The 23,014-nt window shown below is 52.9% G+C and overlaps 2 protein-coding genes across 5 annotated transcripts; one reads left to right on the plus strand and one right to left on the minus strand.

The window, feature by feature from the left end:
- Window positions 1-886: 886 nt before the first annotated feature.
- PPP2R5D (protein phosphatase 2 regulatory subunit B'delta) lies at window positions 887-21,375 on the plus strand. The gene is made up of 16 exons (XM_046004512.1): window positions 887-1,027; window positions 5,677-5,754; window positions 15,679-15,889; window positions 16,127-16,326; window positions 16,414-16,524; window positions 16,646-16,738; window positions 17,153-17,283; window positions 17,418-17,477; window positions 17,583-17,691; window positions 17,907-17,960; window positions 18,262-18,432; window positions 18,538-18,665; window positions 19,504-19,605; window positions 19,709-19,781; window positions 19,906-20,022; window positions 20,174-21,375. The coding sequence occupies exons 1-16, from the start codon at window positions 1,001-1,003 to the stop codon at window positions 20,309-20,311; spliced, it is 1,803 nt and encodes a 600-aa protein (XP_045860468.1). The 5' UTR covers window positions 887-1,000; the 3' UTR covers window positions 20,312-21,375.
- On the minus strand, window positions 21,257-23,013 carry MEA1 (male-enhanced antigen 1). Of its 4 annotated transcripts, none has more exons than XM_046004516.1 (4): window positions 22,924-23,013; window positions 22,138-22,418; window positions 21,951-22,053; window positions 21,257-21,645 (listed from the first exon to the last, which is right to left on the minus strand). In XM_046004516.1, exons 1-4 carry the CDS (start codon window positions 22,985-22,987, stop codon window positions 21,494-21,496), a joined length of 600 nt encoding a protein of 199 aa, XP_045860472.1. In that variant the 5' UTR covers window positions 22,988-23,013; the 3' UTR covers window positions 21,257-21,493. The 4 variants fall into 4 exon arrangements, with proteins under 4 accessions (XP_045860472.1, XP_045860474.1, XP_045860475.1 ...); XM_046004518.1 differs by having other exon boundaries at window positions 22,895-22,967; XM_046004519.1 differs by lacking the exon at window positions 22,924-23,013 and adding an exon at window positions 22,861-22,921.
- Between the last annotated feature and the right edge of the window lies 1 nt (window position 23,014).

Below are 23,014 nucleotides of genomic sequence, written 5' to 3' on the forward strand. Positions count from 1 at the left end.
AGAAGCTTAACTGACTGAACTACCCAGGTGCCCCTGGAGTTGACTTTCTGAAACATATTCCTTCAGCCACTTCTAAATTTGTTTAATTCATTACATTGTATCTTAAGCATCTGTTCATACAAGTTTGTGAACTTCACCAGTCAGTAAACCCCCTGAAGGCAGGAAATACTCATTCATTAGGACATTGGCTTGGGCAAGGTGGAAGTAAGGGATGTCTATCCTAAGACACTCAACAAGCTAGCTTTTCCACTGTATTCCCAAGTGTTCCAATCTAGTTGGTTCCCCAGTCACAGGACACTTGGCAATAGAAACGTGGACCCGCTTTCCAAAATTGTAACAAACCCAGAATTTTCATTTAATTTCACCAAGGTCCCTGCCAGCCAGCCTTCTTTCATTCTCTGCAAGTCCCGTCTAGGAAAGGGATTCCCTGGAGGACAATCGGGAGCTCTCTCCACCAATTCTGCATATGCAATTAGTGCTAAGTTACCCTGATGAAGAAAGGTACCCTTCATTTTACGGCTTCTTTCCTTCAGTTCGAACTGACCAAAGGAGAAGCGCAGGGAAAGAGTAAAAGCCACTTTGGAAGGGACCGGGCTGTGAAGAATGGCCGAGGCCGACGCACACCAGACGCCGGAGTGCGGCACTGGGTGCTATGCTAGGGCTTCCCCTTATCCCCGCCTCCTTTGTTAAGCTCGACCCACTTTAGGGCGGGACCTCCCGCTTCAACCAATTCTGGGAGAGGAACCCTGGCGGTTTGTACTCTTCCTTTCCAATGAGAAAAAAAGGAAGCTGCTTGGCCACAGTAACCAATCCGAGGAGGCGGCGCCTGGTTGTCAGGCAGGTTTGTAAGAGTTCGGGCCAATTGGAGGCGCAATCACCGCTCGACCCGGGCGCAGCGCGCAGGCGGTGGCGAAGAGACGCCGAGCGGGCCGAGTGCGGCCGAGCAAAGCCGGAGCCGGAGCGGGGCCGCAGGAGCCGGGCTGGGTCCGGACGGGCCGAGATGCCCTATAAACTGAAGAAGGAGAAGGTGAGTGTGGCCCTTTTCCTCGCGCCTCCGCCTTGGGGCCTGCGCGGAGCTCTGGGAGAGGCCGAGCCAGGCCCGGGACAGCCCCAGACTGACCCTCCCGTCCGGCCCCCGCAGGACTCCCGGGGCCAGCCCTCCACCCCCGCTGCTGGCCGCACCCCCAGCCTGTGCCGCAGCTGGGAAGCCTCCCTCACCTTGCCTGGGATGGAGTCCCCCGCGTACACCTCCATCCATTCCTCCCTTCCCCTACCCCAGGCCCTGGGTAACCACCTCCCTCCAGATCTGCCCCACTCCCAGGTCACTCCCCTGCTTTTTCTCCACCAGCCCCCGCCACCCCCACTCCCCACCCGTTTACCCGTTTGGGACAGCCCGTCATCTGAGACTGCACCTCCCTCTAGCCCACCTCCCCCCGCCCCCCATTGCGCGCAGCCCCTTCTCTTCTTACATGCCTGGGCCTGGGCCTGTGCCGGCCTTCTCCACCGTCCCCTACAGCCCCTTCTCCCTCCCCGCGAAGCTCCTTGACCTAGAACTGCTCTGCTTTCTCTCTCCTCCACCAAATCTGGCCTAGGCCCCTCCCTCTAGTTCTTCCTTCACACACAAACTTGTAAGCCAGGACTGAGCCTTTCCTTCTGTTGATGGAACCTCAGAACGTCAATGCTGGAAGGGACCTCTGAGCGCATTCAGTGCAATCCTTAGTGATACAGATGAGGAGACTGAGGCCCCGATAGGGGAAGGGACTTGGCCAAGGTCACACAGCCTGCTTGGAGGCCCAGCTGCAATACGAGGTCTCTTGATTTAAAGGCCTCCTTTGTACCAAAGCCTCCCTATCAGGCATCAACCGACTTGCAGGTTCATCCTAAATCAGTTACCTTTCCTACTCTGAGCAAGCTCCTCCTTTTATTCCTAATCTTAGGATAACCTTTGCATTTTTCCAATTTTGCACCAGTGGTGGATTCCTGCCTTCCTGGGTTACAGTACCCTCAAATCGGTAATCTGCCCTTACTATCGGATTAGTTTTCCTTCTTTCTCCAAAGGCCAGACAGCTGCCCCTGGACACCCTTGACTTTCTCATGGTGTCCTGACACAGACTGTTTCTTGATGTTGCCTTCTTTACCTTCTTCTTCTACCTCCATCCTGCCTTCCCCTGTTCTTCATCCCTGCCTTTCTCTACCTTCTATTTCCTGCTGTTGCTGAGGTCTGACTCAGAGGTGTGGTTCCTTTGAGGTACAGACTCACACAGAGGATGCTAGGATACCAGTTCCAGCCTCCCCCAGCTTCTCCTCTCCTGGGGTTGGCCCCTTGTGGTGGGGGCTGGCTCTGGTCTGGCGCTCTGCTCAGCCACTTTATGACCCCAGAGGTGTCTTGCTTTCGTTTGCCCTCCAGTGGGCTGGGTTGCTGGGTTGCCGCCCCTGACCTTATCAGTTCAACTCTTTATCTTGGGGCTTTCAGATTTGGCAGGCAAGTGTGATTCTGGGTTGTCCCCATAACCTCACAGGGACAGAGGTTCTGAGTGGAGGGCTGGTGATGGTGTATTAGGCCCTGAAGCTTCTGGGGTCCTGGGCTTGGCAAGTTGGTGTGCTGCACCCAGGCCCTGTGTCCTTGGGGAGTGGGCCTGCTGAGGTGGTTTTGGGCAGTGGAGCTGTAAATGACACACACACAAATCAGTCGCACCCGAGACTAAGGGGCTCCGTCAAGGAGTGTGGAGGGGTGAGGAATTCAGAGGAAGCTGGTGAGGTCCCCACCCATCTGTAGTTTTTAGTCTTGTTGGAACAGATACTGTCCCATCTACAAAAAGCCTTCTACTAGGTGATTGAGAAGATTCTTAGACTTGCTAGGACCATAGATACTTGACCATGGTACTTGTCTGGGAAAGAGTATTGGTGGAATTGGGGTGCACAGAGCCAGACATCTTTGATTCCCTTTAAGGTTTAACTTTCTGCTCTTGATTTCCAGTTGCATTTGGCCTCCTTCAGTGGTTAACAAGTCCGGAGGGGGTGGAGGGACAGTGTGACTGAGGTTTGCCTGGATGGGGTGGGAACAGAGAGGAGGGGTGGGCGGGGGATCTTTAGTTTGGGTCCATCCCCTTTCCTCGTTCTTCATCTCTGCTGGGCCCAGTCTTGGTCATCCTTCACGGCCTCCTCTCTGAAGCCTTTCCCGAGCCCTCAGTTAGGAGGGAGCTCTCCCTCCTCCCCTGGGTTTGCAGAACACTTGATAGGTCCCTTGTGGTCTTTCGGTGTTCCCATGGACTGGAATTAATTGTGAACAAATCTTTTCTTCCCCCTTGAGATAATAACTAAGCTCCATTTTGGCTGGCCATCTTCCTTGCACACAGTAGGCACTCAGTAGATGGGTACCAAGTCAATCCCTCGAGGCGATTTGCTTCCCTCCTCTTCCCTCCTGTTCTGATCTGGGAACATACCTCTTAGGTTCCTAGGCGGTTTGCCCCTGCTCCTTTCTACCTTCTGGCTTTTGATAATAGTCATACCATTGGCTAACACTGGGATATTCACGTGCCGCATAGAGACTGCTATAGGGGATTAGATAATATGATTGCTGTCATTTAAAAGCTGAGGACTGAGGCTCAGAGAGCCTGGTTTACCTGCTTACGATTATAGAGCTAGTAAGAGTTGGTCCCAAACAGAGTGTGGGGTCCGAACCACAGTGCGGGTGGCACTTGATGCTGGACTGTTCTAGGGTGCTCTGGGGTGCGCTGGGGTGCTCCGCTGTGTGCACACTCCCCCTGTTCTGCAGGAGCCAGGGAGCAAGGGTGGTGGGCGTGGCTTCCCCATGCCCCCACACTCGCCCACGTAGGCAGGCAGCTGGGATCTCTCATTGGAGCACTCCCTGATAGGTTTGAGCAGTCGGGCTGGTGGAGGGGTGCTAAAAGGAGAAGGAGCTTTCTGTGGAGCAGAGAGATGAAACACATGCAAAGATGGGTCAGCTTTGTCCACGAGGGCCATGTTTGGGGAACGTGTGGGCACCTCAGTGACTCGTGCCTGCACCCCCTCGTCCTGTTGTGCCACACTCCATGCTCTGAGCCATACTCCCTGGCTCCTTGGCGAGGGGTCAGTGTGCCCAGCCTGGTCGGTGGGCAGTGGAGAGGGGACTTAGCCCCAAGGAGGAGTGCCCTGTGACACGTAGAGCTGTTCCACACCTGGGAAGGGCTCTCTTCCTCCCTGCCCCCTCCTCCAGCCCACACAGAGCTCTGTTCTCACAGAAATCCCTGTGCCCCCATAGTCCCTATGACTTAACATTTGTCACCGAAGGGGCTCAGGTGCCTTCAAGCGGCAGAATCTCGGAGCTGGAAGTGACTTCCAAGGTCCTCCGACCAAGTCTTCATTTAGGGCTCCTATCCCTTCTGCCCATGGTTTAGAGGAGTCAGGAATGCTCCTTTGCTGGAAAGCTCTCGGGACCCGGAAGCTTGCAGCCCCACGAGGCAGCCAGTTTCTGTGCTGCTCTAGGAGAAAATTCTTCCTCGTTGGGAACCTCAGCCTGTCTTCCTGCCACTTCATCCCGTGGCTCTTGGGCTCCTGGACCCACATGGAACAAGTTGCAGCTTTCGTTCACATGCAGCTCTTCACTGATTCGGAAAACCCCCTCTTTGCTCACCCACCGCCCGGACTCCTCCCATTGTTAGCCATCCCAGCCTTGCAGCTGTTGCTCTCAGGACAGGCTTTTGAACCCACTCCCAGTATGGGTTGTATTTCGCCAGAAGAAAACCTAGGATTTGTCGTTGTCCCTCCCAAAGTCTGATGCTCATGAGTGAACCAGATCTTGCTAGACAGCCCTGTGAAGTGCCAAGGACAGGGGCACTTTCCTGCTCTCCCCCCTCCCCCATGCCAAGCACTCCACACTCCATCTGTTAATTGGATGGAAGGTCAGGGGGTATAGCCCTGGCACTTGGATGATTTGTGTTGAGCTTGCAATCAGACCTAAATCCCCAAGTCTTTTTCACATTTTCCCCGTCCTGTCCCTGTGCAGTTGCTTTTTTTGGCCCGAAGCATAGGAAGAGACGCCTGGCAGGCCAGAGCTCTGAGCCAGCGGCCCAGTTCCCAAGGGAGACTTCAGACTAGCGCTTGGCTTTGTGGCAGGTCAGGGTTTTACCCCGGTGCCTGTCTCTGTGCTTGTCCACCGGGGAGTTCTTGGGATGGTTCCTATACCTGATTAGGCCAGTAGCACCCTCTAGTCTGGGTGTGATTTGTAATTTCCCAAAAAAAAGCTTCTAGGTCTTTGTAGATGGCCTTGGGTCGGGGGGAGTGGTGATTCCCTCCGCTCCAGCCGGAGAGCCTAGGCTCCTCCTTCCCGATATAGCCAGAAGCAAGGCTTCTGGTTTTTCCTAGACGGAGGTCCTCCCAGGCCCCAACTCGTACACCAGCCATGTGAGGTGACAGAACACTATCTTGCTTAATTATCCTGTCTTCGCAGTGTCTTCCTGACCAGATTCCAGACTGTGTGGAGGGACTGACTCTCCCTCTGTGTACCCCCAGCCCTCCTCCCCTGGGCTGGGTACAGGGTACATGTTCTGTGATTCTGATTGATTGATTGATTCCGTTGGACGGAGGATAATTACAGCACAGACTTAAGGGGTCCAGATGAGACCCCTTTCTCTCTCCCCTTTTCACCTGCTGACTACCTCCATCTTCCCCCTTCAGGAGCCCCCCAAGCTTGCCAAAGGCACGGCCAAGCCCAGCAGCTCAAGCAAGGATGGTGGAGGCGAGAGCACCGACGAGGTAATGGTCACAGACAGGGCCCTAGTTACAGGGCGGGCACCAGCTCCATGTGCTTGATGCCCACGGGTGAGGGATCCCAGGGGGCCGGGAGTTATCCCGGCAGAAGGGACAGGATTTCCACAGCCTGGGAGGGGCTTGGACAGCCCAGCCAGGTAGCTGCTCTCGGGGAGCCTTCCCCTGTGGCTGGTGTAGAGCAGAGAGAGTCTGCGGGACTTCAGACTCCCCAGCAGCTCCCGTGCAAGTCGTTTCTCTGTCTACCAACTGTGAGTGATGAGAATTCCTTTCTCCTTAGGCAGCAAGCTAAGGGTATCAGGGGCTGGGGAGAAGGGGAAAAAGTACACGGGTGCTCGGTGGGGGACGAGTGGCTTCAGCAAGGCTCAGGGTAGGGCAGGGGGCTGGGGAGAGGCTGGTGTCCCCACATTGCAGGCAGGGCTGGGCCCACTGCCCTTGGTTCTGATTGTAGAGGAGCTGCTAAAGGATGGTCATGAGCAGAGGTCAGCACAGCTTGGCAATCTAGGGCTGTAAAGCCATAAATGGCAAGCTGAAAGAGCACTGGAGGGTGGAGAGACTTAAGTCCAGAGTATGTCCAGGAGAGTTCAGGAGTGTGCTCAGTGAGATGCTCAAGATGGTGGCCAGGCCCGGGGACACGTTGAGCAAGCACCTGTGTTACTCAGAAATTGGTGATCCTTGCTTTCTCTGCTTCTTCTGTCCTGTTTTGAACTGTTCAGAGGGATGGAGGACAACAGGAAATAGCTCTCCGGTTATGGGCACAGCTTGTGGGTTTTTTGGGAAGAAGACATCGATTTACAAGTGTTTGGGGTTAACCCTGTTTTAGCTTTTTCTGGGTACTTCTGGTCCCTATCACCTCTAAAGAGATCCAAGCACTTTTCACACCTCTGGCCGTCGTTTTAGGCCTCACTTAAGTCATCAGAAGAAGCAGGGTAGGTTTTCCCCATTTTACAAAGGGAGGTGGGGACCACAAAATATGAATTCCTTCTTCCTCTGCACTTATGCAGTAATCTGAGCCTGTCTCTAAGATAGGCCTTATCACTTGGTGTTGTAACTATTTGTCCAACATGTGTGGCGTGCTGGAGCTGGTGCATTGCTTTTTCCACGTACCTCTATGCTCATGCATTGGTTCTTTTTTTGGAAGTCGGAATGTTTTTATTTATATTTATTAACTTATTTTTAAAGTAACCTCTAGAGATGCCTGGGTGGCTCAGTCAGTAAAGCATCTGCCTTTGGCTCAGGTCATGATCTCAGGGTCCTGGGATTGAGTCCCACATCGGGCTCCTTGCTCAGCGGGGTGCCTGCTTCTCCCTCTGCCTGCCACTCCCCCTCCTTGGGCACGCATGCATGCTCTCTCTCTCTCTCTCTGGCAAATAAATAAATAACATCTTAAAAAAAAAAAGAAAAAGAAGAAGTAATCTCTACACCTAATGTGGGGCTTGACCTCATGACCTCGAGATCAGGCATCACATGCTTCTACTGACTGACCCAGCCAGGTGTCCTCATGCACTTGGTTCTTAATAAATAATCAGCCAGCGCTCCTGGGCAACACTCCTCTGGGCTCAGTCTCCCCTTTCGGAATGGTGACATCTGTAGGACCCACAGGGAAGGTGGCTGGGAGCTGGCAACTGACATTCAAAGCAGCAAGAGGGACTTAGAGACAGGATTTAAAGGGACAGAAAGGAATAGTTAGAGGGCCATTCTCATTTTTTGCCTAAATAACTCCTACTTACTTGGTTACTAGGTAGACTGGATGTTTTGTCCTAAAAGCAGCCTTCCTTGACCACCTCCCTATCCCTCCCCGCCAGGACATGGTCAGGGCAGCGATGAACCACAACTGCAGTTAAACAATTTGATGTAAATTCGTTGTTCATCACTTTGAACCCTTGTGTCAGCAGTGAGCTCTGTGAGACTCCCCTCCTGTGCGGAAGGGCCTGGCACACCAGAAGTATCTGTATTTGAATGCATTAGTGACCAATAAGCAAACCAGTCAACTTCAGAAAAGTGCTGGAGGCGACCTTAGAGTCTAACCATCTCCTTTCATAGGTAGGAAAATGAAAGCTCAAACAGGCTAAGAAAGATGCTGAGACCAACTGTGGGGATTTCTCTCCACTGCCTTTCTGGAAACATGGGTTAAAGGCAGTGGGTCGATACGAGGCCTTTTTGAAAAAGGAGAGTGCTGAGTTCACCTTGGGCTCTGTTCAGTGAAACGTTGCCCAGGGCTCCCCTGTAGGAGGCAGCGGCGGGAACTGTGATGATTTTCCAGGCTTGTCCCCATGGGGCCCTGGGCAGAGGGGTGGTGGAAAAGTTGGGGTCCGGGCTACCAGACTCAGGTCCTCCAAAGCCGTTTGGCACAGTCCTTCCTTTGCTTTTTCTAGCGCAGAGTTTGGGGCTCTTTTACCCTGGGTCATGCATTTGCCGGAGCCTTTTTGATTGCTCCTAATAATGATAGCAGCCACCATTTATTTTACTGAGCAGTTACCTGTGTGTCAGGGTCCCAGGTAGCCATGACACATGCCCATAGACAAGGTGGTTTAAGATAACAGAGACTGGGGCGCCTGGGTGGCTCAGTGGGTTAAGCCTCTGCCTTTGGCTCAGGTTACGATCTCAGGGTCCTGGGATTGAGCCCCGCATTGGGCTCTCTGCTCGGCGGGGAGCCTGCTTCCCCAGCTCTCTCTGCCTGCCTCTCTGCCTACTTGTGATCGCTGTCTGTCAAATAAATAAATAATATCTTTTTAAAAAATGACAGAGATTGATCCTCTCATGGTTCTGGAGGCCAGAAATCTGAAATTGACATGTCAGCAGGTCGTGTCCCTCTGACGTTCCAGGGAAGAGTCTCTCCCATGCCTCTTTGCCTAGTTCTGGTGGTTTTCAACAATCCTTGATGTTCCTTGGCTTATGGATAGATCATTCCAATCTCCTCCTCAGTCTTCACATGGGGTTCTTCCCTATTTTTCTATGTCTCTCTGTTCACCTTTTCTTCTTCTTAAGATTTATTTATTCATTTGTGAGGGAGAGAACACGTGATCAGGAGGAGTGGCAGAGGGAGAGGGAGATAAGCAGACTCGCCTCTGAGCGGGAAGTCCAATGCTAGGCTTGATCCCAGGACCCTGAGAGCATGACCTGAGCCAAAATCAAGAATCAGAGGCTCAACCGATTGAGCCACCCAGGCGCCCCTGCATTGCCCTCTTCTTATGAGGACACTAGCTGTATGGGATTTAAGGCCCAACCCAACTTGATATGTCTGTGAAGACCCTGTTTCCAAATAAGGTCGGATTCACAGGTGTTGGGTTGACTTGAATTTGAGGACACACACTGTTCAATTTCCCAGGCTCTGTCCTCAGACCTTTGCTTGTATTTAATCTTTTAATCTCATTTAATCTAGACAACACTCTCCTGAGGTCATTCCATTATCATCATCATCCCATTTCACAGATGGAACTGAGGCTTAGTGAGGCTAAATAGCTTCTACTCAGCCAGTAAACAGTTGAGCTGGAATACAACCTAGTGTGGTGTGGCCCAGGAGCCAATTCTCCCGGGTTCTTACTGACATGATACGCTGGCTCTGAGGTTATTGAAGAGTCTTAGAGTGGAAAGGAGCTTGAGAGATGGGGTCAGGCTCATTTTTGACCCACTGCTGCAGGCAGCCGTCCTTCCTGGTCTGTCTGTGGAGAGAACAGCTCACTGCCCTGGATCCTTTTATATCCTGTGCCCTGTCCTGAGTTCTGGGAGCAGGGACAGATGGAGGAAGACACTATCCCATTTCACCCACTTCAGCCTGTCCTCCCAGTAGCCAGAGTTGTTACCCTAAAAACTTTTTTTTGTCTTATCAATCCTGAATTTAAAGGCTCTGTTGGGGCGCCTGCGTGGTTCCATCGGTTAAGTGTCTGCCTTAGGCTCAGGTCATGGTCCCAGGACCCTGGAGTTGAGTCCTGAATCAGGCTCCCTGCTCAGTGGAGAGCCTGCTTCTCCCTCTCCCTCTGCTGCTGCTCCCCCTGCTTGTGTGCATGCGCTCTCTGTCAAATAAATAAAATCTTTTTAAAAAAAAAGCTCTGTTGGCATCTCACTGCTTACAGGTTATAGTTTAGACTCACACTCTGGACCCCTGTGAGCTGGCCCCACCCCATTCTTCCAGCTCCCCTCCTGGTTTCTCAGCCGCACTGGACTTCCCATCCTCCCATACAAGCCCTTTTATGACTCTGGGCCCTTACTGATGAGATTCCGCTGGCGTGGACAACTTTATCTTCCTGTGCTGTTTCTTTGCCTGCTAAACTCATATGTGTCCTTTGAGAGCCACATCAGAAGTCACCCCTGCAGGAGTGCCTTCGCTAATTGTTCAGCCAGAGCCTGTGTTCCCAGATCCGTGGTGGCCCTCTCTGCTTTTTCATTCTCCTGAGAGCTGCCGGCGTGTTGGTCTCGCCCACTGGACTGTGAGCTCTCTGAGGACAGGGGCCACCTTTTAATCTCTAAGGCTTATTAGCATGACTTCAGTCAATAAATGAAGGGAGAAAATAATGAAGTGGGGCTAGATGGAGCTCTGGAGAGGAGAATGCCCCTGTGGTCTTGGGGCTTTTACACGAAAGTGATCTTTATTTGACTAGTTAATTCATTAAGCAAAAGCAATGATGTTAATCTTTGCGGTTTTCTTTCTTTTTTTTTTTTTTTTTTTTTTTGAAGATTTTATTTACTTATTTGACAGAGAGAGGGAGAAGCAGACTTCCCATGGAGCAGGGAGCCCAAAGAGCCGAAGGCAGATGTTTAACAATGACTGAGCCACCCAGACGCCCCATGCCATAATACTTTCTATAGTGCTTAATTTGTATTTCTGTCTCCTGCTTCAGGTTTAAATATTTGGGTTTGTTTATTAATGGTGGCTGTATTAGGATCAGTTTGGACTAGGATTGGTTCAGAGTGGGCAAGTTTAGTTGCAATCTCTTATTAAAAGTGAGCTTGGTGCTTAAATTTGAAGTCCCACTTGACTGCTGGAGGCCTGAATCTGGGAAGGGTTCTTGGAGGTGGGAGGAGAGGGAGCTCAGGCCGAGGAGTTGGCCATGACAGAGTCTCAGAAGTGGGGCCAGGCAGAACCAGTAAGGGGTGGGGAGTGGGTTGGCTGGCTTGCCTCTGGTCAGTGTCCATCCATGCTGGGAGGGTTGCAGAAGGTTCTCCAGGGGACTCACCTGCTTCCCACCTCCAGGCCGGGTCAGTAGAGGAGTCAGAAGCTGAAGCTTTGGGGCACCTGGGTGGCTCGGCCAGTTAGGTGTCTGACTCCTGATTTCAGCTCAGGGCGTGATTTCAGGATCATGAGATCCAGCCCCACCTCAGGCTCTGAGCTCAGCACAGAGTCGGCTTGTCCCTGTCCCTCTGTTTCTCCCCCTCTAGTGTGCTCTTTTTCTCCCTCTCTCTTTCAAATAAATAAAATCTTAAAAAAAAAATAAACTGAAGCTTTTACTAGGCGCCTGGCTGGCTCCGTCCGCAGAGCCTGTGCTCTTAATCTTGGGGTTGTAAGTTCAAGCTCCATGGTTGGGTATAGAGATTACTAAAAAATAAAATCTTTAAAAAACATGTTAAAAAAAAAAGGCTGAAGCTTTTAGGATAAAGAGTTGAACATGAAGTGGGTCGCTGGCACAGCCCCATACATCCCTTCTGACAAGCCTGTTTCCCAGGGAAGAGTGAAAAGACCAGGGAATGCCTCACTGGTGCTTGGCAGCCGGGTGCTGCTGGCTGGACCAGCTGTCTGTCAGATGCTTCTTGTGCCTGGGGCCTGGGAGCCAAGGGTCCTTATAAAACCAGGGTGGCCCGGTGGGATGGGCTGTGGTGGGGCAGGCTGAGCTCAGCCGCTCTCCGGCCTCCCCCACCTTCGGTGATGCAATCCTAGTAGGGAAGAGACTTTAGGCATCGACCTGTTTTTTTTAAACTTTGATTTTTAGCCATGCAGCCCTCTGATCTCTTAACCTTACTTGGAGATTAGTTCATTTCTCTGTTAACAGAGAAAATTGAGGCTTTGCTTCTCCCTTTCTGGGTCCAGTGCCTCCTTTCCCTGGACCTCTCCTCTGTGTGAGGCTTATGGAGGTGCAGGGGGTCTGTCTTAATCTGGGAGGACAGAGAGAGATATGTTCTTCCTTAGAATTTTGTTCTTCTGAGCCCTTGGCCCTGGTATCACTAATATTCCTCCCTCCTCCTCTGCTCCTGACTGTTCTGATAGGTCCCAACTTGGGACAGGAAAGGCCTGGGCGTAGCCCCCTGTCAGTCAACCATCCAGACCTTCATGGAATGACTGTTAGGTGCCAGTGCCAAGGGGATCCAGAGGGGTGCAAACCAGGGTCCTGACTTTCAGGGAACTTACCTAGTTGGACATGTTGAACACACCAAGCAAGAGACATCACCGGGGATGATCCCAGAACCAGTGAAATAGACAAGTAGTGTCAGGAGGTCAAGGGCAGGGACTGGACACTGCAGGTTGCAATTGAGAAGGCTTTTTGGAAGAGGGTGGGACTTAAATGTATCTTGAAAGATGAAATGCTTTCTTGGGTGCCCCCATGGTTTTTATAGAGAGGGAGAGAAAAGGCAAGGAGGGGCAGAGGGAGAGGGAGAGAGAGAATCTTAAGCAGGTTCCAAGCCCAGCATGGAGCCCAACATGGGGCTCGATCTCACAACCCTGAGATCATGAGCCCAAATCAAGAGTCAGATTCTTAACTGACTGAACCACCCAGGTGGCCCTTGGTTTCCCCCCTTTTAGACCGGGGAAGATAGTGGACCCATAGGAACATCTGAGGTGTGCTAGTTTGAGGAATTTCCAGGTTGCGTTCCTAAAATCCAGGGATGGGAAATAATTAATCGTGATAATAGAAGACACTTCTTATAAAAACTTCTGTGAGTCATATAATGTTCCTTTAAATCCTTATTACAACCTTATGAAGTAGGTAGTATTGTCATCCCCACTTTACAGACAAGGAGACTGAGGCAGGCAGACTGTATGACTTTCTGGAGGTTACTGGGCTAATAAATGACAGAGCAGGAGTCAAACCCAGGCAGTCTTAGCATGAGTCTGTATTCTCGACCACTAAGCTCCACAGATAAGGGTTTGGTTGTTTCTGCAACAGGGAAATGAAGGCCTGAAGCAGGGGTGGGTCTGACACACACCAGGCTCTGGTCTCCCACCCTTCTGCCTCTCTCCCCTATCCCTCACCAAGGTATGACCCATCCGCCGTATGCCAGAAGAGAGACCCCAGATGCCAGGGTGCCTTGCACAGTCTGCCCCAAATCACACTGGCCGCACGCTGGTCACAGCAGAAGACGAGTATGGCGGCTGCTCTTGCCCCATTTCCTTGCACTCCCCTGTCAGGTTAGTGTCTGGAGCGGTCGTTTCAGGTGGAGGAGAAGGCCAGATGGCCAAAAAGGTAATGAGCTACCCTGGACCCACAGGCCTGCCCCGGGCTGGATCCAGTGCGTCTCTCCTCTCCTCTGATCCCCAGATAGGTCACAAGCTTGACATAATTGTTTCTATAAAAAAATTCAGAGCCTGCAAAGCATAGCATTTCTGTCCTCCTCCCCTTCCCCCTACCCCATAGGATTTCGCATTCTCCCATTCCTGTGGTAGGAAGTCAGAGTTTGGGGAGGAGACTGGAGGGCCGGTGGGGATGGCAGGTATGAGGACAGAAGGTCAGCTTCTCCTGTGGGCACCCAGCTGGGCATGGCCTCAGTCCTCTGGTCCTGCTTCAGTCTGTGAGGGCAAGGGTTGTCCTGTGGCTTCGCCTCTGCCCTCTCCCCGCAGGTGGTTACCTGGCAGAACCTGGGGGCGGATAGCCCCCCACACACCTGTGTGTAGCCTTCTGAAGATGGGCTTTGTGGGGCTCCCACACCTGTGTCTGGGAGGAAATAGACAGCTTTAAAGAATCAGCAGTTTTTCTCCAATTATATAAAAGGGTCAGCTGGCAGAACATTTAGAAAAGACGAAAAAGTCCTATATCATTGTGCTACAACGGGAGATAGTCATGAACACCATGGTGGACTTGCTCTTGTTTTTTCTTTCTGCACTGGGTTTTGGTTTTGTGCATATGGTACAATGTGGGTGAGCTCATTCTGCTTGTACACTTTTGCATTATCCTTATTTACCTTAGCATAGGAAGCAATTTTCTGTCATTACATAGTTTTCAGCTTCGTTTTATTTTAAAATTTTTATCAACATGACAACATGTACATTGTCAGGAAAGTCAGGTAGTACCCTTGGCCTTGTAATGAGCAGAGCAGCTGCCTGCCTAGCCCCCCGCTCTCCTATTGCTCTCTGGAGACCCCTTTCAACTCCCCTTTCCTTGGAAATTGACTTCTGTGCTTCCAAATAAGATTCTTTTACTGCTTTTTGTTCTTTAATTTTCTTTTCTTTTTTTTTAAGATTTTACTTATTTATTTGATAGAGAGAAATCACAAGTCGGCAGAGCAGCAGGCAGAGGGAGGGGGGAAGCAGGTTCCCTGCTGAGCAGAGAGCCCGATATGGGGCTCGATCCCAGGACCCTGAGATCATGACCTGAGCTGAAGGCAGAGGCTTAACCCACCGAGCCACCCAAGCGCCCCTCTTTAATTTTCGAGTGTTAGATATTATCTCTTGACTTTCTACTATGGAAAATTAAGGCCTCAGTATCTTATATCTCCAACACAGACATTTTCCATGCTTCCAAAATATTTATCACCAATTTGGGGCAAATTACTATGACTATGTAAATGTTTTCCACAGCTGAACCATGTATGATTACATTTTGTACATAGTTTTTATAAACATAATTTTAACTCCATATTTTCCTTCCATCCATCCATCCATCCATTTATTTATTTGCTTTTATAGTGTTGTAAAGAAAGTACACAAAAGCCTTCTTTCGTATGTAAGATTTTTCTTTTTCTTTTTTTTAAAGATTTTGTTATTGTCAGAGAGATAGAGGGTAAGAAGGGGAGCATCAGGCAGAGGGAGAAACAGGCTCCCCGCTGAGGAGGGAGCCTAGTGCAGGACTTGATCCCAGGGCCCTGCAATCATGACCTGAACCAAAGGCAGATGCTTAACTGACTGAGCCACCTAGGCATCCCTCTTTTTTTTTTTTTTTTTGGTTTAAGATCTACTTATTTATTTGTGAGAGAGAGTGCGCATATGTGCTTGTGGGATGGGGGGGCAGAGGGAGAGAATCAAGCGGACTCCCCACTGAGTGCTCCATCCCAGATTCTGAGACGGTGACCTGAGTCGAAACCAAAAGGCAGACACTCAACCAACTGAGCCACCCAGGTACCCCTGTAGGATTTTTCTTAAGCTATATTTTTCATAGTTAAAACTACTGAGACATAAGAATAAATTTCTTCGAACTTTTTTATTGGGGGCGGTGTTTCTTTTAACCTTGAACCGAAGAATGTGACTCAGTCAGTGAAGCGGTCAAGTACACTAATCTCACATGTGCTGCTTAATGACTTTTCACCTGTGTTTCCGCTAGGACCCACCTCCCAGATCCAGTTAAGAGAGAGAATATTTCCATTATTCAGAATGTTCCTCAGGGCCCTTCTCAGTTAAGCCCACTCCCCCGCCAGCCCTCCTCTGGAGAGACAGCCACTTTTCTTCCTTCTGGTACCATCAGTCCATCAATTAGATTTGCCTGTTCGTGAACCAGAACAAGCATTTTGAAGGCTCTTGATTCCAAGGCAGCGGGCATCATTTTGGAAGACACGGTTTCTCGACCCTTCTCTTCTAGGGATAATAGACCTTAGCTGTCTCTGATACTGACTAGAGCTGCTCCAGGGGGGGAGACAGCTGCGTGGCTGCCCAGGACTGCACAGGCAAAGATGGATGGGTGGCGGGGTGTTGTGGGGAGTGGAATGGGCAGCGGCCCAGGGTGGAAGGCATACCTTGGGGAGCCGACTCCAACCAGCCACCTGTTTGACTAGGCCCAGTCCCAGCCGCAGCCCCAGCCCCAGCCGCAGCCCCAGCCCCCATCATCCAACAAGCGTCCCAGCAACAGCACGCCACCCCCGACACAGCTCAGCAAAATCAAGTACTCCGGAGGGCCCCAGATTGTCAAGAAGGAGCGACGGCAAAGCTCATCCCGCTTCAATCTCAGCAAGAACCGGGAGTTGCAGAAGCTTCCTGCCCTGAAAGGTACTTGGAAAAGGTCAAGGGCGCTGGTACACCACGCCTAGGGGGTCCCGGGGCACTGGCAGATGGAGGCTTTTGGGGTATTTTGGAGAGATGGAAGTTCTAGAGAATATGAGAGGGAGTTCCACCAGGGCTGGGTTGGGGGGGCAGGTCGGGGTAGGGGAAAATCCTGTAAGGTGAGTAGCACAGGGCAGTGAAGGGCTGGGGACGAGAGTGTGACTGTTGCCTCCCCGCCCCCAGATTCGCCCACCCAGGAGCGGGAGGAGCTCTTTATCCAGAAGCTGCGCCAGTGCTGCGTCCTCTTTGACTTTGTGTCAGATCCGCTCAGTGACCTCAAATTCAAGGAGGTGAAGCGGGCAGGACTCAACGAGATGGTGGAGTACATCACCCATAGCCGCGATGTTGTCACTGAGGCCATCTACCCTGAGGCAGTCACCATGGTGGGCATGGGGCAGTGGGGTTAGTGGGGAGGGACCGTGGCTGTGGAGAAGCCCGACAGGAACGCTCACCTGGGTCCTACCCCCCAGTTTTCAGTGAACCTCTTCCGGACGCTGCCACCTTCATCAAACCCCACCGGGGCTGAGTTTGACCCGGAAGAGGATGAGCCCACCCTGGAAGCCGCCTGGCCGCACCTGCAGGTATCGGAGGGAGGGGGCAGTCTGGCCTGGCTACAGGGAATGGGGCGCTCGGGGACCTGCAACTGGGGTCTCCCAGCCCTTGGAGGACGCCCCCTAAACGGATGCTCATTGCCCCCGACAGCTCGTGTATGAGTTCTTCTTACGTTTCCTTGAGTCTCCTGATTTCCAGCCAAACATAGCAAAGAAGTATATCGACCAGAAGTTTGTCCTTGCTGTGAGTCTTTGAAGTCCCTGTCCTGCCCTCCTTCTAGTCCATGAACTCTAGCCCCGCGCCCCCTCAAGGCAGCCCTGCTCCTTCTCCATCTGTTGAATAGATGGGCTTTCAGCTGGGTCTGGTACAAAGGGACAGGTGGTAGTGGGAGGGATAAACAAACCTCTCTGCTCTCGGGAAGTTTCCAGCATAACTGAAGGAAACAAGCAACAGTTACCTCTTCCCTGGCAGTGGGGCACGTAAACGTGCGTATCTAGACATTGCCCTGGGGAGAGCTGTGTCTCTGCTTGCCAGAGACTTGTCCTCATGCCCCTCATCCAGAGAATCTCTAGCTGTCCCCTGGTTAGGACCCTGTGTCACCCTAGCCCTCCCTGGCTCTTGCCTCACTCAACTGCCTTTCCCCTTGTCGGCTCCCAGCTCTTGGACCTGTTTGACAGTGAGGATCCTCGAGAGCGGGACTTCCTCAAGACCATCTTGCATCGCATCTATGGCAAGTTTTTGGGGCTCCGGGCTTATATCCGTCGGCAGATCAACCACATCTTCTACAGGTGAGGCCAGAAGCCAGGCTTAGGAGCGAAGCAAGCCCTGCTAAGTGGGGGTGGGAGCAGGGAGGTAGGAGGACTCTGCAGAGTGCTGGAGGGACCTCAGGGATTATCAGGAGAACCTTTCTTTCTTCCCTCAGGTTCATCTATGAGACAGAACATCACAACGGGATTGCTGAGCTCCTAGAGATTCTTGGCAGGTGAGAGGTGGGGTGGGGGGACACATGCCTATGGAAGGCTGGAGGGATTGGAGCACTGAACTTTACCTGGTCCTTTGGTCCTAACAAGCCTCCCATAACTCCTAGCATCATCAACGGCTTTGCCTTGCCCCTTAAGGAAGAGCACAAGATGTTCCTCATCCGCGTCCTGCTTCCCCTTCACAAGGTCAAGTCCCTGAGTGTCTACCACCCTCAGGTGAGCTGCCTTCCTCCTGATGATTCCTGACTCTGGCAGCAGAGAAAAGAGAGGGAGGGGAAGATATTCCAGCTGGGATGGGGGTGGCAGAAGGAGTGGGGGGGGGTAATTCCTCTGTACACCTCTTCTTCCATTCTGTGCTCTTGCTTCTGTCCCTGATGTCTCTGAGACCTGGGCCCTGCACCTCACCTCCTTCCTGCTTCAACCTTTTGCAGCTGGCTTACTGCGTGGTCCAGTTCCTGGAGAAGGAAAGCAGTCTCACGGAGCCGGTAATTCCCCTTCCCAGCCCCAGGGCACCTCTTCTTGTCAGTTAGACTTGCCAGTCTGCCTATCAAGTAATGCCATAAGCAGGGGCTCAGGAGGGACGTGACCCAAGAGGTGACACGCTTTCCTGAGGAAGGAGTAGAACCTATATATACGTAGGAAACAGATCCAGGTCAAAGAAACATGAGCAGTTAGGGGGAGACCGCCCAAGCAGTGCCCACCGGGGTCGGAGGAAGGGTCTGGAAGACTTCTGGCAGAGGCAGGCAGGTGTTGAGGGAGAATTTTATCTCTGTGCCCTCCTCACAGGTGATTGTAGGACTCCTCAAGTTCTGGCCCAAGACCCACAGCCCCAAGGAAGTCATGTTCCTGAATGAGCTAGAAGAGATTCTGGATGTCATTGAACCTTCAGAGTTCAGCAAAGTGATGGAACCACTCTTCCGCCAGCTTGCCAAGTGTGTCTCCAGCCCCCATTTCCAGGTGAGACTCTGACCAGCACATCCCCGTCCCCTGCCTCCCAGAAATTGGGGAGGGTTTTAAGCAGAGCTACCCCTGTCCCTGCTGAGTCCCACCTGTCCCCACCAGGTGGCAGAGCGCGCCCTCTATTACTGGAACAATGAGTACATCATGAGCCTGATAAGTGACAATGCTGCCCGAGTCCTCCCCATCATGTTTCCTGCCCTCTACAGGAACTCCAAGAGCCACTGGAACAAGTACGGGGCCGGGGCAGGGCTGGGTGGTGGGGCTCTGGTTTGGGACCCCGTAAGGTGGGGAAGAACCGAAGAGCCAGCGGGCCTCATCTGGCCTCCGAGCAGGGGGGCTGGTGCCCACCACACGCTGATAGGCCCTTGAGGACCTGCCCAGGGAGGGGACAGCTCTGTGAGAGGGCTGATACCATACAGCAGAGCAGGGCTTGTGTCCTTTCTATAGCCAGATAGTGGGCGGCTTTGGAGACCTCATGGCGTGCTCTGAGAAGCCCATGTGATCTTTGTAGCCTGTGCTGAATCCCAGCGTTGTAGAGTGCACTGTGGTACCGATGCCGTCCACCCTGCTGCGGGGAGACCATTAGCGTAGGCCAGAGGGTAGGAAGTGTTGGGAAGAAGGTAGGTCTTGGAGCATGGGGCTAGGTGAAGGACGGACAGGTGGACCGATAGATAAAGACCCTGAAATGCCAGTCCAGTCACATGATTTGGCTAGAGAAAGCAGCTTACGCGGTAGAGGTCTCCAAAATCTCTTAGCAGAGACTCCTCCTGGGAGAGAGCGGGCTGGGGTCCTGGCACTGCCCTCAGCATTGGTAAGACCTCCTATACGCAGGGGCGCCTGGGTGGCTCAGTGGGTTAAGCCACTGCCTTCGGCTCAGGTCATGATCTCAGGGTCCTGGGATCGAGTCCCACATCGGGCTCTCTGCTCCGCAGGGAGCCTGCTTCTCCCCCTCCCCTCTCTGCCTGCCTCTCTGCCTACTTCTGATCTGTCTGTCAAATAAATAAATAAAATCTTTAAAAAAAAAAAAAAAAAAGACCTCCTATACGCAATCCTTCTTCCTGGCTGCAGGACAATCCACGGACTGATCTACAATGCCCTCAAGCTGTTTATGGAGATGAACCAGAAGCTGTTTGATGACTGCACGCAACAGTACAAGGCAGAGAAACAGAAGTGAGTGTCTCTCTACCTGGGGTCTTCCATCTTCACCCCTGGGGTCCCTCTGGTTCTCTCTCAAGCCCACTCCCCTCCTCCAATCCTGTCCTTGCTCCCTTAGGGGCCGGTTCCGAATGAAGGAAAGAGAAGAGATGTGGCAAAAGATTGAGGAGCTGGCCCGACTTAATCCCCAGGTGAGGTTTTGCTGCCACTGCCCTGAACTCCAGGGCCCAGTTTGGCTGAGGGAGGGTTTGTTTGAGGAGGAACACGAAGCAGACAGGTCCACCACCTGCCCATGCCTCTCCTTTCCTTACTCAGTATCCCATGTTTCGAGCACCTCCACCACTGCCTCCTGTGTACTCGATGGAGACAGAGACCCCCACGGCAGAGGACATCCAGCTTCTGAAGAGGACAGTGGAGACAGAGGCCGTGCAGGTGGGAAGGCACAGAGAGAGTGGGGAGCAGAAATAAAAGCTCTGGAAGGGAGAGGAGATGGGAGCAGCAGAGCCCAAGAATAAGGGGAGGAAACCATAGAATCTGTTGGGAATTGACCAGCATCCCTCACCGTCTCGGTACCCACACGCAGATGCTCAAGGACATCAAGAAGGAGAAGGTGCTGCTTCGGCGGAAGTCAGAGCTGCCCCAGGACGTGTACACCATCAAGGCGCTGGAGGCACACAAGCGGGCGGAAGAATTCCTAACTGCCAGCCAGGAGGCTCTCTGACCCCCTCACTGTCCTTCCGCAGGGCCACAGCCCACTCAGCCCTGGGACGCTGCCCTAGCCCTTCACCCTCTGCTCCCCACTGGCTGACTTGGGGCAAGGCAGTGCCTCTCTAGCTACTCTAGGGAGGGGATGCAGCACTTGAAGCGGGGACCCTTACACAGTGGTCCCTCTTCTCCCCCAAATGTGTTCATGCCTCCCTGTGGCTAGTACAGACAGGCTGAGCACTGAGATCCTCAGCGTTCAGACAACTTGGGGATGCCTGTCCCCCTCCTGCTCCTAACCCCACAGCTACCTGAGGCTGCTCTGAGAAATACACACAGGAATACATAACGCTCCTCCCCCCTTCCCTTCCTCTTTTGAACTCCAGGTGTCTTTCCTTCGCTCCCTCCCCTGAAGCACATAGGGAGCAGCAGGAGATTACTCTCACCAAAGTTAGGTCAGGCCCCATTGGCCCCTGGAGTAGCTGGAGGGGAGCCAACCCCCAACAGGCACAAATAGGCCCCCAGCCCCAGCAGTGTGCAGGCTGATGGGGCTTCATTATTTTCTTTAACCCCCTGCCTGACCAAGACCACATGGGAGGTCAAAAAGAGAAAAGCATAGGCTATGGACCACAGGTGATGAACATAGGGAATATAGGGCCCAGACGGACCAAGAGAAGGGGGTGAACAAACACCCTACCCTGTGCCCCCTCTTTGATGAGCAGCAGCCCTGGGATCACAGACATGGAAGGGACCACCCTGGGGCTGACTGCTTTCCCTGGCTGTCAGCTCCCAAAGCCAGGAGGCAGCAGGGCGCAGTGCCCCGAGCATGTCTCCCTCAGCACCTGTTTATTTCCTGGTTGGTGCTGATGATGGGCAGGCCCCCACTCGTCCCTGCTGGACACCTTGGAGGGGCGAGGGGCTGAGGAGGGCCGGACCCAGGTCCCAGGGGCACAGGCAGTGCAGCTTTTGGCTGTGTACATAGGGTGCTTTATTCTCCACAGAGTGATACATGCAAAGATGGGTTGGGCTTGGGCCGATGTCCCCGTATGTACAGAACTGAATAAAGTGGGTCTCTGAGAAGAAGTCTGATTTGCCTTGATGTGGAAAGGGAGATGGGAAAGATGGAGATGGACGTTACAACCAGGGATATGTTCAGTCCTGTGCTGGTTCTGGCCTGGAGATAAGGCAGCTCTCAGGCTAGTCACTTCCAGGCTGGGGCCCCCTGCCGGGCTTGGAGGGCCTTCTGTACCACATCTTCCCACTGGGCATCTGATATCTCCCGAGCCCAGGCCGGAACCCCTGGCGCAGGCAGGCTTACTCCAGCCATAGTCCTTTTCACCAGCTCCACGTGTTCTGAAATCACAGACAGAGAACAGTTCGGGGATAGAAACTATGGGACCAGCTCTGCTCCCCATTCCTTGAATTAACCCATAACCCGTGGGCTCGGAGGGCGACCAAATCTATCTTATTTCCAGGCAAGCCTGCCCACCACCCAAATCTAGCACAATAGCATTTCACCTGGATTCCGAAGTCTGTAAAATCTTAGATTACATACTATCATTTCAGGATCAGGGTGTTCTTCTGTGACTTCCCTTTACTGGGTCTGACCAGTCCCTTTTCTCCATCATTATTATAGAATGAAACAATGTTCTCTTTACCGGGGTCCATGGGAATAGAGCTGTGGTTGCTCAATCCTGTAGCTCCCTCCTCCTCTTCATCCTCGCTCTCTAATGGTGGGTCTGGCAAATGAAGCCCCAGGGCCTGCAGAGCCAGAGAAGACAGCTCAGGGCCAGCTCTTCAGGGATCCCAGCTTCACTGGCCAGAACAGGGCCTCCTCCACCATACCTGGATCCGATCCTGAATATCAGCAACTACATCTTCTCCAACCCCCACCGGTGCCAGCTCCACCTCCTCTTGTTCAGGATCTTGGTTCAGGGGCTGATAGGAGTAGCCAGCGGGGCCTGCCCCCGTTTCCTCCTGCTCTTCCTCAGGCTCCTCGCTGCTCCAATCCCCAGTGCCTTCCGTAGGGCCCTGATGCGGCCCTAGTTCCTCAGTCTGGTTGGGGAAGATACGTTCGGGGCCCATGGTGTCTCCCCCTAGAACTACTGCTGCCATCCGGGCGGGGGCTGCAAGAACAGGGAGGCAGGAGGATAGGGATCGGATGAAATTAGGTCCACATTCGGCCCCTCATCCAGTTCCTTGAGGTCTCCTGGGCCCGCAAAACATTCAAACGCTCCCAAGCTTCCTGCACTCCACCCTTTCCTGGGCCCTCCACCTTCTAAATCGACTCATATCTTGAACCGAGGCCCACCCCACTTGCTCTGCCAATTCTTAAATAACAGCCCTAACACGCAACCTCCCAAAAGACACTCCGTTCAGAACCCCGCCCTCCCCTACCCCCTCGACTTGGGAACTCCGGGTCGCCAAACATGCTCCCCTAGACAGGTCGTACCCGCCCCTTCTCCCCTCTCCAACGGGTTCCCTTTTGTACCGCCTGACAAACGCCCTTCAGGCCCCAGGGGCTCCCCTCAAATGGCCCCAGCTGCGGCGTCCGCCACCCGCCCCCACCGATTCTCGGCGCCGGTGTTTCCGCGCGCCTCACCCGCTCCGAGCCCGCGGCTGAACCCGCACCTTCACTTCCGGCGGGGCAGGACGTGCTCTGGCGCTTGGTCCTCCCGCCCCGCCCCGTGCTCATGATTGACGCGATCGAGGACGAGGAGTA

This window comes from Meles meles, chromosome 5, assembly GCF_922984935.1.
Source record: "Meles meles chromosome 5, mMelMel3.1 paternal haplotype, whole genome shotgun sequence".
Classification (NCBI taxonomy): domain Eukaryota; kingdom Metazoa; phylum Chordata; class Mammalia; order Carnivora; family Mustelidae; genus Meles; species Meles meles.